Source organism: Podarcis raffonei, chromosome 5 (genome assembly GCF_027172205.1).
Source record: "Podarcis raffonei isolate rPodRaf1 chromosome 5, rPodRaf1.pri, whole genome shotgun sequence".
NCBI lineage: Eukaryota > Metazoa > Chordata > Lepidosauria > Squamata > Lacertidae > Podarcis > Podarcis raffonei.
Window position 1 is genome coordinate 102217736 of NC_070606.1, and position 14346 is coordinate 102232081.

At 43.0% G+C, this 14346-nt stretch overlaps 1 protein-coding gene across 1 annotated transcript in view; it reads left to right on the forward strand.

Annotated features, from left to right (window-relative positions):
- LOC128413489 (uncharacterized) overlaps positions 1–14346 on the forward strand; it is a gene marked incomplete at its 3' end in the record, with an annotated part of 68369 nt that overhangs the window by 32348 nt on the left and 21675 nt on the right. The window contains exons 5-8 of the mRNA XM_053387489.1: positions 6208–6281; positions 6374–6509; positions 7243–7338; positions 8153–8257. Coding sequence (XP_053243464.1) covers positions 6208–6281; positions 6374–6509; positions 7243–7338; positions 8153–8257 — 411 coding nt within the window. The remainder of the gene's footprint in view (positions 1–6207; positions 6282–6373; positions 6510–7242; positions 7339–8152; positions 8258–14346) is intronic.

Sequence of the window (14346 nt, forward strand, 5' to 3'; positions counted from 1 at the left end):
AGTTTGGATCCATTGCTCCGTGTCCGCTTCTCTGGGGCAGCAGAAAACAACCTTTCTCCCTCCTCTATGTGACATCCTTTTATATATTTGAACATGGCTATCATATCACCCCTTAACCTCCTCTTCTCCAGGCTAAACATGCCCAGCTCCCTTAGCCGTTCCTCATAAGGCATCGTTTCCAGGCCTTTGACCATTTTGGTTGCCCTCCTCTGGACACGTTCCAGTTTGTCAGTGTCCTTCTTGAACTGTGGTGCCCAGAACTGGACACAGTACTCCAGGTGAGGTCTGACCAGAGCAGAATACAGTGGCACTATTACTTCCCTTGATCTAGATGCTATACTCCTATTGATGCAGCCCAGAATTGCATTGGCTTTTTTAGCTGTCGCGTCACACTGTTGGCTCATGTCAAGTTTGTGGTCCACCAAGACTCCTAGATCCTTTTCACATGTACTGCTCTCAAGCCAGGTGTCACCCATCTTGTATTTGTGCCTCTCCTTTTTTTTGCCCAAGTGCAGTACTTTACATTTCTCCCTGTTAAAATTCATCTTGTTTGTTTTGGCCCAGTTCTCTAAACTGTCAAGGTCGTTTTGAAGTGTGATCCTGTCCTCTGGGGTGTTAGCCATCCCTCCCAGTTTGGTGTCATCTGCAAATTTGATCAGGATGCCCTTGAGTCCATCATCCAAGTCATTGATAAAGATGTTGAATAAGACCGGGCCCAAGACAGAACCCTGTGGCACCCCACTGGTCACTCTTCTCCAGGATGAAGAGGAACCATTGATGAGCACCCTTTGGGTTCGGTCAGTCAGCCAGTTACAAATCCACTGAGTGGTAGCATAGTCAAGACCGCATTTTACCAGCTTCTTTACAAGAATATCATGGGGCACCTTGTCAAATGCCTTGCTGAAATCAAGGTAGGCTACATCCACTGCGTTCCCTTCATCTACCAGGGTTGTAATTCTGTCAAAAAACGAGATCAGGTTAGTCTGACATGACTTATTTTTCAGAAATCCATGCTGACTATTGGTGATCACAGCATTCCTTTCTAGGTGCTCACAGACTGTTTGCTTAATGATCTGCTCCAGAATCTTCCCTGGTATTGATGTCAGACTGACTGGGCGGTAATTATTTGGGTCCTCTCTTTTGCCCTTTTTGAAAATAGGGACAACATTTGCCCTCCTCCAGTCTGCTGGGACTTCGCCTGTTCTCCAGGAATTCTCAAAGATGACTGCCAGTGGTTCTGAGATCACATCTGCCAGTTCTTTTAATACTCTTGGATGCAGTTCATCTGGCCCTGGAGACTTGAATACATCTAGACTAGCCAAGTATTCTTGTACTATCTCCTTAGTTATTCTGGGCTGTGTTTCCTCTGCTGAATCATTTGCTCCAAATTCTTCAGGTCGGGCATTGTTTTCTTTATCGGAGAAGACTGAGGCAAAGAAGGCATTGAGGAGTTCAGCCCTTTCTGTGTCCCCTGGTTGCATTTCACCATCTTCTCCTCTGAGTGACCCCACTGTTTCTTTGTTCTTCCTTTTGCTACGAACATACCCATAAAAGCCTTTTTTGTTGCTTTTAACCTCTCTAGCAAGCCTGAGTTCATTCTGTGCTTTAGCTTTTCTGACTTTGTGTCTACACGTGCTGGCTATTTGTTTGAATTCCTCTTTGGTGGTTTCCCCCCTTTTCCATTTTTTGTACACATCCTTTTTTAATCTTAACTCAGTTAAAAGTTCTTTAGATAGCCACCCTGGCTTCTTTAGGCACCTTCCATGTTTCCGTCTCATTGGTATTGCCTGAAGTTGTGCTTTTACTATCTCCCTCTTAACAAACTCCCAGCCATCATGAACTCCCTTTCCTTTTAGTATTACTGTCCATGGGATCTCACCAAGCACTTCCCTAAGTTTTATGAAATCGGCTTTCTTAAAGTCAAGAAATTGAGTCCTAGTATGCTTGGCTGCTCCTTTCCGCTGTATAGTAAACTTCAGAAGAGCATGATCACTCGCGCCTAATGATCCTTCCACTTCTACCCCACTAACCAGGTCATCAACATTGGTTAGGACCAGATCTAAAATGCCTGTTCCTCTTGTTGCTTCTCCCACTTTCTGGACAATGAAGTTGTCTGCAAGGCCAGTGAGGAATCTGTTTGACCTTATGCTCTTGGCTGAGTTTGACATCCAACAAATATCCGAGTAATTGAAGTCCCCCATTACTACTATCTCCCATCCTTTTGCATGCTTGGCCATCTGTTCCAGGAAGGCATCATCTATGTCCTCCGTTTGGCTTGGGGATCTATAGTAAACTCCCACAATGAGGTCACTGTTATTCTTCTCTCCCTTAATTTTGACCCAAATGCTCTCACTTTGGCTTTGAGGTTCTAAATCTTGGATCTCTTTACAGGTATACACATCCCTGACATATAACGCCACTCCTCCTTTCTTGTCTGGTCTGTTTCTCTGAAATAGATTGTATCCCTCCATTATTACATTCCAATCGTGGGACTTATCCCACCAGGTTTCAGTGATGCCTATTATGTCATATTTAGTTGGCTGTACCAAGAGTTCAAGCTCATCTTGTTTATTTCCCATGCTTTGCGCATTAGTGTACAGACATTGAAGTCCATTAATCATTCCCCCGTGTCTCTTATTTTAGGATTTTTTCCTCCCACCACTAGGTCTGCGTGCTGTTTGCACGCAGAGAGCTTGTCCCCTTCTCCTTGTGCCCTCCACCTTTCGCACAACAACTTACTGACTACTAAACTGACTTACTGACTACTAAACTGACTCAAGGGCATCCTGATCAAATTTGCAGATGACACCAAACTGGGAGGGGTAGCTAACACCCCAGAGGACAGGATCACACTTCAAAACGACCTTGACAGATTAGAGAACTGGGCCAAAACAAACAAGATGAATTTTTACAGGGAGAAATGTAAAGTATTGCACTTGGGCAAAAAAAAGGAGAGGCACAAATACAAGATGGGTGACACCTGGCTTGAGAGCACTACATGTGAAAAGGATCTAGGAGTCTTGGTTGACCACAAACTTGACATGAGCCAACAGTGTGACGCGGCAGCTAAAAAAGCCAATGCAATTCTGGGCTGCATCAATAGGAGTATAGCATCTAGATCAAGGGAAGTAATCGTGCTGCTGTATTCTGCTCTGGTCAGACCTCACCTGCAGTACTGGGTCCAGTTCTGGGCACCACAGTTCAAGAAGGACACTGACAAACTGGAACGTGTCCAGAGGAGGGCAACCAAAATGGTCAAAGGCCTGGAAACGATGCCTTATGAGGAACGGCTAAGGGAGCTGGGCATGTTTAGCCTGGAGAAGAGGAGGTTAAGGGGTGATATGATAGCCATGTTCAAATATATAAAAGGATGTCACATAGAGGAGGGAGAAAGGTTGTTTTCTGCTGCTCCAGAGAAGCGGACACGGAGCAATGGATCCAAACTACAAGAAAGAAGATTCCACCTAAACATTAGGAAGAACTTCCTGACAGTAAGAGCTGTTCGACAGTGGAATTTGCTGCCAAGGAGTGTGGTGGAGTCTCCTTCTTTGGAGGTCTTTAAGCAGAGGCTTGACAACCATATGTCAGGAGTGCCTTGATGGTGTTTCCTGCTTGGCAGGGGGTTGGACTCGATGGCCCTTGTGGTCTCTTCCAACACTAGGATTCTATGATTCTATGAATATTTTCCCAGCTGCTAAAAGGTCCCAACTAAATGGTGATTTGTCTCCAATTGCACTTAAGGTTCCCAAACTCACTTTCCCCATCCTTTCCCTCCAGAATACTAGCAAGACGAATGCCAGTATCACCGTCATCCTTTGCTGCGGGCAAATGGCATTCGGGGCACGGCAGGATGATCTCCCCTTTTTTATAGACGTCATCACAGAGGAGCTCCTCTTCCAATTCCAGAACAGCAGGAAGGTATGGCTCTGATTATCACACGGACTCCTGTTGTTTGTTCTCTCAGCTATACCATACTTTTCCGTGTATAAGACGAGGTGTTTTTTATTATTATTAAAAAATGATGTTTAAAAATGAGGGTCATCTTATACACAGATAGTGCATAGGGGGACGTGGGATTGGTTGCCGCTGCAAGCCGGAGATAGTCAGCGGCTATTGTGCATGTTATTGGTGGCTGCGGCAAGGGGTGGTGTTGACTGGCTGTCGCTGCGGCAATTGGGAAGGCGATTGGCGGTTTCTGCCGGCGAGGGACAGACAATAGGTGGGTTTTGTGACGTGTGTGAGTGGCAGCATAGGTCCAGCAGGTGAGCAATATTTGGAATCCCCTCCCCCAAATAGCTGAACAACTGTGGGTGATCCTCCCCCCCAAAAGCTCAGCAACTCTGGGCAATCCTTCCCCCATTTTCTTAATTTGGAGTCCCCCAAAAGAGGGGGTGTCTTATACACGAAAAAATACGGTATATCCTGCCTTTCTCCTGTCATACGACTCCATTTCCCCCGTGGTCACCATCCAGGCACTGAGCAGACCTCCTGAGCTCCGTCAAGGTCCTTGCACCACATGCCTTCAGACTGTGCCCTAGGGCAGGGTCTCTGGCTTCATCCACCGAAGGGTTGTAGACTGGGGTGTATACTGACTCCACCCTTAGGACCAGATGGGGCACTACAGTGGTACCTTGGTTCTCAAACTTAATCCATTCTGAAACCAAAGCGTTCCAAACCAAGGCACGCTTTCCCATAGAAAGTAATGCAAAATGGATTAATTCTTTCCAGACTTTTTTAAAACAAACCCTAAAACAGCAATTTACCATGAATTTAACCATCTAACAAGACCATTTCTGGGTTAGGGTTAATTTTTGGATTGGGTTAGTGTTAGGGTAAGGATTAGAATTAGGGTTAGGGTCAGTGTGGCTTTATGTTTCCTTGTGATTTTGATTCAAACTCAATTTTATAAAATCCCTTCTCCTTTCAGAACCAGGCTTTGAAGAAGAGCTTTATGAAGGCAGCAGCTCTAACAACCAAGGCGCTTGTGCAATCGAATGTGGGATATGTCACCTTCCCCCACAAAGACGAGCTCACCTTCTGCATCATAGTGAGTAAAAAGAAAAAGAAAAAAAGAGGGGGAATCTCCTGGGGTTTATTTTCAGAGCGTTTTTTCTTAAAAATAGCTGTGTAGGTCTAGCTCTGGGTTGCATGTTCTGACCATCTGGCCCCAAACCATTTCTGGGTGGTCACGTTCTGCTCCAACTCAAGTTTCCAAACCCTCTAGAAAGGCAGCCCTACATTGTGGCAACCTCAGCAGGATGTCACCAGCGCCTAAGTAAAAGAGGCTAGGTTCTCCCAGGAGGAGAGGGTTGTCGATGGCTCCCAGCCATGATTGCTATGTTCTACCTCCACAGAGGAAGGAAGCAATGTTTCTGAATATAGTTGCTGGAAGCCACAGGTGGGGAGAGGGCTCTTGGGCTCATGGTCTGCTCCCTGGTTTCTCACAGACGTCTGGTTGGCCACTGTGAGAATGCTGTGAGGATGCTGGACTAGATGGGCCCTTGGCCTGGTCCAGAAGGCTGATCTTATGCTGTTCTTATGTGGTAGAGCTCTGCCCAGGAGAAAAAGGGAATCATAGAATCATAGAGTTGGAAGAGACCACAAGGGCCATCGAGTCCAACCCCCTGCCAAGCAGGAAACACCATCAGAGCACTCCTGACATATGGTTGTCAAGCCTCTGCTTAAAGACCTCCAAAGAAGGAGACTCCACCACACTCCTTGGCAGCAAATTCCACTGTCAAACAGCTCTTACTGTCAGGAAGTTCTTCCTCATGTTTAGGTGGAATCTTCTTTCCTGCAGTTTGGATCCATTGCTCCGTGTCCGCTTCTCTGGAGCAGCAGAAAACAACCTTTCTCCCTCCTCTATGTGACATCCTTTTATATATTTGAACATGGCTATCATATCACCCCTTAACCTCCTCTTCTCCAGGCTAAACATGCCCAGCTCCCTTAGCCGTTCCTCATAAGGCATCGTTTCCAGGCCTTTGACCATTTTGGTTGCCCTCCTCTGGACACGTTCCAGTTTGTCAGTGTCCTTCTTATTCCCAGATCCAGGAAGCCCACTCTTCTCCTCTAGGAGGACCCACTTGCCAATTGCAAAGAAGTTGTCAAGTGGGCTGGATAGAGAGCACAACTCAGGGCTTGGTGTGGTGGTGGCAGGGATGGCGCCTCCAGTTCCCTGACATGCTGTGTGCTTCCCCACCACAGGAGGTTATCAAAGAGGAGCCGATGGCATCGCTCACCATATTACACCAAGCGATGGAAACTATCATTCGCATGACGTAAGTACGGCCAGACACAGTACATATTTCTTCACCAGGTTTATGGACTGCTGGGTGCTGATCCTTTCCTCTCCCCTTCTTTCTCTTTTCAGTGCCTTGAGACCACGCATGGACCCCCTGCTCCGGTCTCAGCTGCTACAAAAAACCATCAGGAAGGTCTTCCAATTGCCATCATTGCAGGTTACGAAGGTCAAAGCCGGGAGCTCTGTGCCAGCAACACAGAGCCAGGTGACTGGACCTTCTGCTTCTGGAGGAAAATGGGGTTGCCAGGTTAAAGGATTTGAGGGCAAAGAGTCTGAGCCGTGTAAGCTGCAAAGAATGCTGCCCGAGACACTTGACCCATCACAATGATGTAACAGCCAGAGACTTGGGGTGTATATTTTTGATTTTAATCACGTTTCCATATTTATTGCATTTCACCTTTGGCTAAAATGCATCCACAAATGATTCCTGCATGCCTGCATTTTGTGACTCTCATGCCTCCCTCCTACGCTGCATTTAATTTTATTTGTTTGCTTGTTTGTTTATATGCTGCCCATCTGACTGGGTTACTCTAGCCACTCTGGGCGGCTTCCAACAAATTAAAACACAGCCAGACATCAAATATTTAAAACTTCCCTATGCAGGGCTGCCTTCAGATGTCTTCAGATGGAAGTATAATGATGTATCTCTCTGACATCTGATAGGAGGGTGTTCCACGGGGTGGGCCCCACCACCAAGAAGGCCCTCTGCCTTGGAACACCCCAAAGAAGTTGAGCCCAGTGTGGAGTCCTGTATCTTTATATCACATGACCTGTAACCTTACATATATCAAGAAACGTTTGCTGTTTATGACTCTTTGTGTGCCTTGCTTGAAGCCCTGCATAAGCTTTGTTACGAATTTGGACTAGAAGGCTCCAGAGCATGTGGGATTTCCATGGGGGTCTTCAGCTTCTAAGTGCTTTTGCTTCTCTCCTTCCAGGACTGCTTTCAAGAGACCATCTACATCTGGCTCAACATGCTCACCAGCTTGCTGTCGGAGGCCCCCTCTCTGGAGACGCTGCAGGAGATATTAGTGGTAAGGGAGCCCCCAAGGTGTCAGAGCAGGGGGAAGCAGCAGCTTCCATGCTGGAGGACAGACCCTCTTGAAATGATTGCACGGGGGGCATCTGCGGCCAACTCGCTGGTTGTGGGTGCTGATGGTCAAGTGGGCCTCTGTTCTGCTAGCAATGCTTGTGCAAGGCACACAAGATATGTCCTCTGCTGATGGCGTATGGGGAAGGGCCGTGGCTTGGGGCAGAGCATCTGTCTTGCATGCCCAAGGTCCCCGGTTCAGTCCTCAGCATCTCCAGGTGGGGCTGGGAAAAGGCTCTCTGCCTGAAAGGCCAAAGGGCCAACTGCCAGTCCTCAGTACCTGTGGATCAATGGCTGGGCTTGGTCTAAGGATGCTTCCTGCATTCCATTGCTATGGTTGTGGTGAGGTGTATGTTGTATTGTTGTAATTATCACACACACAAACACACAAATGACAGATTGCAGGGCGGTTCACAACATAAAAATACACAATCAGAACAGAAAATGCATAATAAAACAAAAGCAACCCAAGAGCCAATTAATATCTAATTCTACTAATGCTTTTTTTTTAATGGCTTCTTTTTTCTGTGTCTTTAGTTGTTCTTGTTTTGTTTGTAAGCTGCCTCGAGTCCCTGTCTGGGAAAAAGGTGGGGTATTATTATTATTATTAATAATAATAATAAACAAATTGCAGCAAACTTTCTCCTTTACAAAACAACCCCTTTTTGCAATTTGTCCCCTCTATGAAGCTTTGTGAATTTGCAAACCTGGATTAAGGGTTGTCCTTCCATGTGATGACGATGATTTCTCTCTCGCAGCACACAAATGGCTGGATTGACTCCACAAAAATCAGTGAGAGGCAAAGAGCAGTCAAGACCACCAACGTACTCATGAAATATGTCTCCGAGCATTTGGACTTTGATGTGAGTGACCAAGGCTTAACGCTGCAATTTCAAATCGTATTGCGTTGGAAAGTTCAGGTGTGAACTAGATGAAAGCTGTATGGCATGGCCATCCCAGGGGAAGGTGCCAGCCAGTGCTATTTTTCTAGAAAAAGAGGTGCCAGGACTCACCATGAACTCACCTCCCTCATTCTCTTATAATGGCAATAGCGCCCACCTGAGAGGTGCCAGTGTTAGCTATTTGCAGTATAGTAGCACTGCAGAGAGCTTGCTGGGGAGACCATGCATTAAAAAGGGACTCAGAAATAACTAAACAAGGTTTTAATAACAAACACAAAAACTTCTTATACACTAAATACACCAACAACAAACCAGACCCAACCACCAACCCATCCCCCAGGGTAATGGGAGAGCTAGGTGCTGCTCCTTATATACTACACCCAAATGCTGACACAGCTTAATCAATACAACTCAGCACCTGCTGTGTTTCACAGCTGTAAAGCTGGGTCTCGTTATTTTGCTCTGGCCCTTGCTCTGGCCCCTTAAAGACATACACAACTGGTGGAACAATAATGAACCTTTACATTTAAAGAAACCATTCAACATTTCCCCTGCGGTTCATCATTGTGGAACAAAAACATAAAGCATATTTTGTACATGTCTTTCATGAGTAAGCTTTGGAAGTGCTTTTGTAAAAATGTCTGCAATTTGATTGTCACCTGGAACATATTGAAATACAATCATTTCGTCAGCAATTAGTTTCTTTACAAACTGTAAACGTAACCTTAAGACTCTAGTGCGCTGCGTATTGGTCTCTGAACACAGGATAGCGAGTCCGCTCTGGGAATCAAGGTAAACTCTTACTGGTAGTGTTACTTTCATCTGTAGGTCTGCAAATACTTGCAGATACCATTCCACATCATGAGTGGCCTGAACGCATGCACATAATTCACTCTCTGTTGTGGAGAGACAAATAATGGTTTGTGTCTGGGACTTCCATTCAAATGGACAACCGTTATAACAAAACACCATACCAGACACATCCCTGCAATTATTTTGTTCCACTGCATGAGATGCATCGCAGAAAATTTCAAAACCTTTGTCAATACATGATGTAAACTGCAACCTATAATGTTTGGTATGTTTAAGGTACATTACCACTCTCTTAAGAGCAGAGAAACATTGCGTAGTGGGCTTTTCCACAAATTTTGCCAGAAAGTGAAAGGCATAAGTTATATCTGGTCTTGAGATTCTTTGAATGAAATTTAGCTTGCCTATAGCAGAACGATACAAAGTTTTGTTAGGAAATGGCTTATCTTCACCTGTAAAGGTGAAACCACACACCATAGGCGTTTCCTTCCCATTTGCATTTTCTTAAACCCATTTTGAATCAATAAGTCTCATATCTGGGGTTTGTGGTACAAGAGACCAGGTGTTATGCTCTTTTAAAGAAGCTATCTCAGAGTTCGTAGCTTTATACCAATTTACAGCTTGGTGCTTAGGTAAATTCTGAACATCATTGTAGCTTTTTGGCTCAAAAACCGCCTTATTGGCATACACAGTATTTAAATGTTCATCTGCAAAACATTGTGGCTTCTGTCTTTTTCTATCTGAATGTCTCAGTCCGGAAGGAGAGTCAGACTCCTCAGACTTAATGGGACTAAGTGAACTACTAGTTTCAGGTTGTAAATCATCATTGTCAGACTGAAGAGGTGCCTGTAGGCTAAGCTCACAGTCAGAAAACTCAAGAGAATCTAACCTCCCCTCGGGTGCCTGTGACTTTAAATCATCAAACAAATTATCAGATTCAACAGGCTTTTTGTCTTGTTCCATTAATTCAGAAGCACCATTTCCTGCTGCTGCTGCTGCTGCTGCTTCCTCTTCTTCCTCAGTGTCATTTATACTGTTAGTATCTTGGAAAACAGCAACGCCATTCCAATTTACAGTTTGTATCATGCTTCTGGTAATATGAAATTTGCCAGTTGCTGGTATGTAAATTCTGTACGCCCCCTGCTGGTAGCCCATTAATTTTCCCTGAACACTACGCTCACCCAATTTCTGCTTAGCGGGATAATGCATAATTACATCTGAACCCCAAATGCGTAGGTATTTCAGATTAGGGCGTTTTTTAAACAGCTTCTCATAGGGGGTTGTTAGGATATTTCCGTTCCACCTTAAACAGGGAGCAGGCTGTTGTTTGAGTCACAGTCTGCGTACTTCCGGCTCACAGGAAGTTTATGTTTTGTACATAGCTATTGTTTCTCTCTCTGTGCCTGAACACGCAGGCAAGCAGTCATGTTTTTTCTTTGTTCTGACCAACGCTGAATAAAGTTGTAAATAATGCTCTCCTGAGTGCATCTTTCGTTGTGCGAACTCTGCAAAGGGCGTGCACAAGTCCTCGGAATGTGGAAAGCTGTTTCTGAGGCTTGTGTCGCTAATCGACTGATACTGCGTTCCTACGGGAGGTTGATGGATCGTCCGAAGTCGACGTGGGGGCATGATGGCCTTTGTCTCCCTGGCAGTATCGCAACAGGGGTGACATCTAAACCAGAATGATAACTGCGATTTCTAACGTAACAAAAGGCATCGAGCGCTTCAGCCCAAAAGACTTTGGGCAGATTAGCATTGTGCAGATAAGTTTTAACCCCTGCCTGCAGGTCACGCTGCACAACTTCAACAAGCCCATTTTGCCAGGGACTTCGGGCACAAGATAACTCATGTGTAGTCCCCTGCGCTTCCAGGAAATTCTCAAAATCCTCAGAAACAAATTCCCCGCCCCGGTCAGTAAACAGGTTCTTAATTGGTTTGTTAAAATGCGTTTTTACCCAGTTGCAAAAAGCTCTGTACTTCTCAAATGCTTGGGACTTCTCAGCTATTGCATAAGTCCAACAATATCTACTATACTGGTCTATCAGGGTAAGCCAGTACTTTTTTTTTTTTTTGGTATAATATTTATTGAAATTTTACAAAAACATAAAAGAAATAAGAAAAGAAAAAGATAAAAAAAGAAAACATACAAAAATACACAAAAAAAGAAAAAAAGAAGAATAAAAATACAAAGTACAAAAAACGAATAGATACAAAAGAGTTAAAAACAAATCCATTTTTTGTAACTTTAAACTCATTAGCTTGTTTCCTTGACTTCCTCACACCTCCCCTTTTTGTATTCCCATTTAAATAATCAAATCAGCAAATCCTTACCCTCTTTCGTTTATCTTAACTCTATATCTTAACATATTATAACTCTATATTTTCATCCATTATCAACTCATTTTTGCATATTCTCATTAACTTTGTTGCTAATACCTCTTATTTTCAATCCAACATCATTTTTAATATTCATTAATTTTACAGTGTTTCTGAAGATAGTCTTTAAATTTCTTCCAATCTTCTTCCACCAACTCTTCTCCCAGGTCTCGGATTCTGCCAGTCATTTCCGCTAATTCCATATAGTCCATCACCTTCATCTGCCACTCTTCCAGGGTGGGTAAATCTTGTGTCTTCCAATACTTTGCAATGAGTATTCTTGCTGCTGTTGTTGCATACATGAAGAAAGTTCTATCCTTCTTTGGCACCAATTGGCCGACTATGCCCAGGAGAAAGGCCTCTGGTTTCTTCAGGAAGGTATATTTAAATACCTTTTTCATTTCATTATAGATCATCTCCCAGAAAGCCTTAATCTTTGGGCACGTCCACCAAAGGTGAAAGAATGTACCTTCATTTTCTTTACATTTCCAACATTTGTTATCGGGCAAATGATATATTTTTGCAAGCTTGACTGGTGTCATGTACCACCTGTATATCATTTTCATATTATTCTCTCTTAAGGCATTACATGCCGTAAATTTCATACCGGTGGTCCAGAACTGTTCCCAGTCCGCAAACATAATGTTATGACCAATATCTTGTGCCCATTTAATCATAGCAGATTTAACCGTTTCATCCTGCGTATTCCATTTTAACAGCAAGTTATACATTCTTGAAAGTATCTTAGTTTTGGGATCTAACAATTCTGTTTCCAATTTTGATTTTTCCACCTGGAAGCCATTTTTTTTGTCCAAATTATAGGCCTCTCTTATTTGATAATAATGAAGCCAGTCTCGCACTTTATCTTTTAATTTCTCAAAACTCTGCAATTTCAATTTATCTCCTTCTTGTTCCAATATTTCCCAATATTTCAGCCATTTGGCCTCCATATTGAGCTTTTTCTGAGCCTTCGCTTCCATTGGTGACAACCACCTTGGGGTTTTATTTTCCAGTAAGTCTTTATATCTTATCCAGACATTGAACAATGCTTTCCTGACAATATGGTTTTTAAATGCTTTATGTGCTTTAACCTTGTCGTACCACAAATATGCATGCCACCCAAAAACATTGTTAAATCCTTCTAGGTCCAAAGTGTCCGTGTTCTCAAGAAGCAGCCAGTCTTTCAACCAGCAGAATGCTGCTGATTCATAGTAAAGTTTAAGGTCTGGCAGGGCAAATCCGCCTCTTTCCTTTGCATCAGTTAATATTTTAAATTTTATTCTGGGCTTCTTGCCTTGCCAGACAAATCTAGAAATATCTCTCTGCCACTTCTTGAAACAGTCCATCTTGTCCAAAATTTGCAATGATTGAAACAAAAATAACATTTTTGGCAATACATTCATCTTTATAGCTGCAATTCGACCCAACAAGGAAAGCTTCAAATTTGACCATATTACTAAGTCTTTTTTCACTTCTGTCCAACATTTCTCATAATTATCTTTAAATAAATTTAAGTTCTTAGCCATCATATTAACCCCCAGATATTTTACTTTCTTAACTAATGTTAAACCTGTCTCCTTCTGAAACCTCTCCTTCTCAATCGATGTTAAATTTTTCTCAAGAACTTTAGTTTTTGACTTGTTCAGCTTAAATCCTGCCACATGACCAAATTCTTGAATTAGTTCTAATACTCTTTTCGTACTAGATTCTGGCTCCTGTAACGTCAAAACTAGGTCATCTGCAAAAGCTTTCAATTTGTATTGTTTGGCTCCGACCTGGATACCTTTAATCAGACGGTCCCTTCTAATCATATTTAATAAAACCTCCAGGACTGAAATAAAAAGCAATGGGGAAATTGGGCAGCCTTGTCGTGTCCCTTTCTCTATCTTAAATTCCTCTGTCATCACATTATTGACTATTAGCTTAGCCTTTTGTTCTGAATAAATTGCACTTATACCATTTTCAAACCCTTGACCCACCCCCATCCCCCGAAGATTTTTCTTCATAAAATTCCAAGAAATATTGTCAAGGGCTTTCTCCGCATCTATAAAAATTAAAACTGCTTTAGTATTAATGTTCACTTGCAACTTCTCCAATATGTTAATTATGTTCCTCGTGTTGTCAGACAAATGTCTACCTGGGAGAAAGCCAGCTTGGTCCTTATGTATCTCTTCCACTAATACTTTTTTTAATCTATTAGCCAAAATATCAGCAAAAATTTTGTAATCCACATTGAGCAGGGATATGGGGCGTTAGTTCTTAAGCTGTGTCTTTTCAGACTCCGTTTTCGGTATAAGTGTAATGTAGGCTTCCTTCCACGACTCTGGCGCTTTTTCCCCCTCCAAAATTTCATTACAAACCTCCTTTAGTGGTTGAATTAACCAATCTTTCAAAGATCTATAGTATTTTGAGGTTAAGCCATCCGGCCCTGGAGATTTACCCAACTGCATATTCTGAATGGCACCTTCTACCTCCTGTTCTGTAATTTTGTAGTTCAGCATTATCTTATTTTCATGAGAGATTTTTTGTAATCCATTTGTTTTTAAAAATTGGTCTATATCAAACTCTTTCTGTGGCCCTTGTGTATATAACTCTTTAAAATACCTCTGGAAGCATTTTCTAATTTCCACTGGATTCTGAATGTTCTTTCCTTCCACTTCCAAATTTGTGAAAGTGTTAAGTTTTTGTCTTTTTTTCATTTGCCAAGCTAACAATTTTCCACATTTATTAGCCGATTCAAATGTCTTTTGTCTCATTTGTTTAATTTTCCATTCAATTTCTTGGTTCATCATCTTCATATATTGCACTTGATATAACTTTATGTCTCTCAGAATCTCTTGTGACTTTGGTTTCGCTCTTAGTTT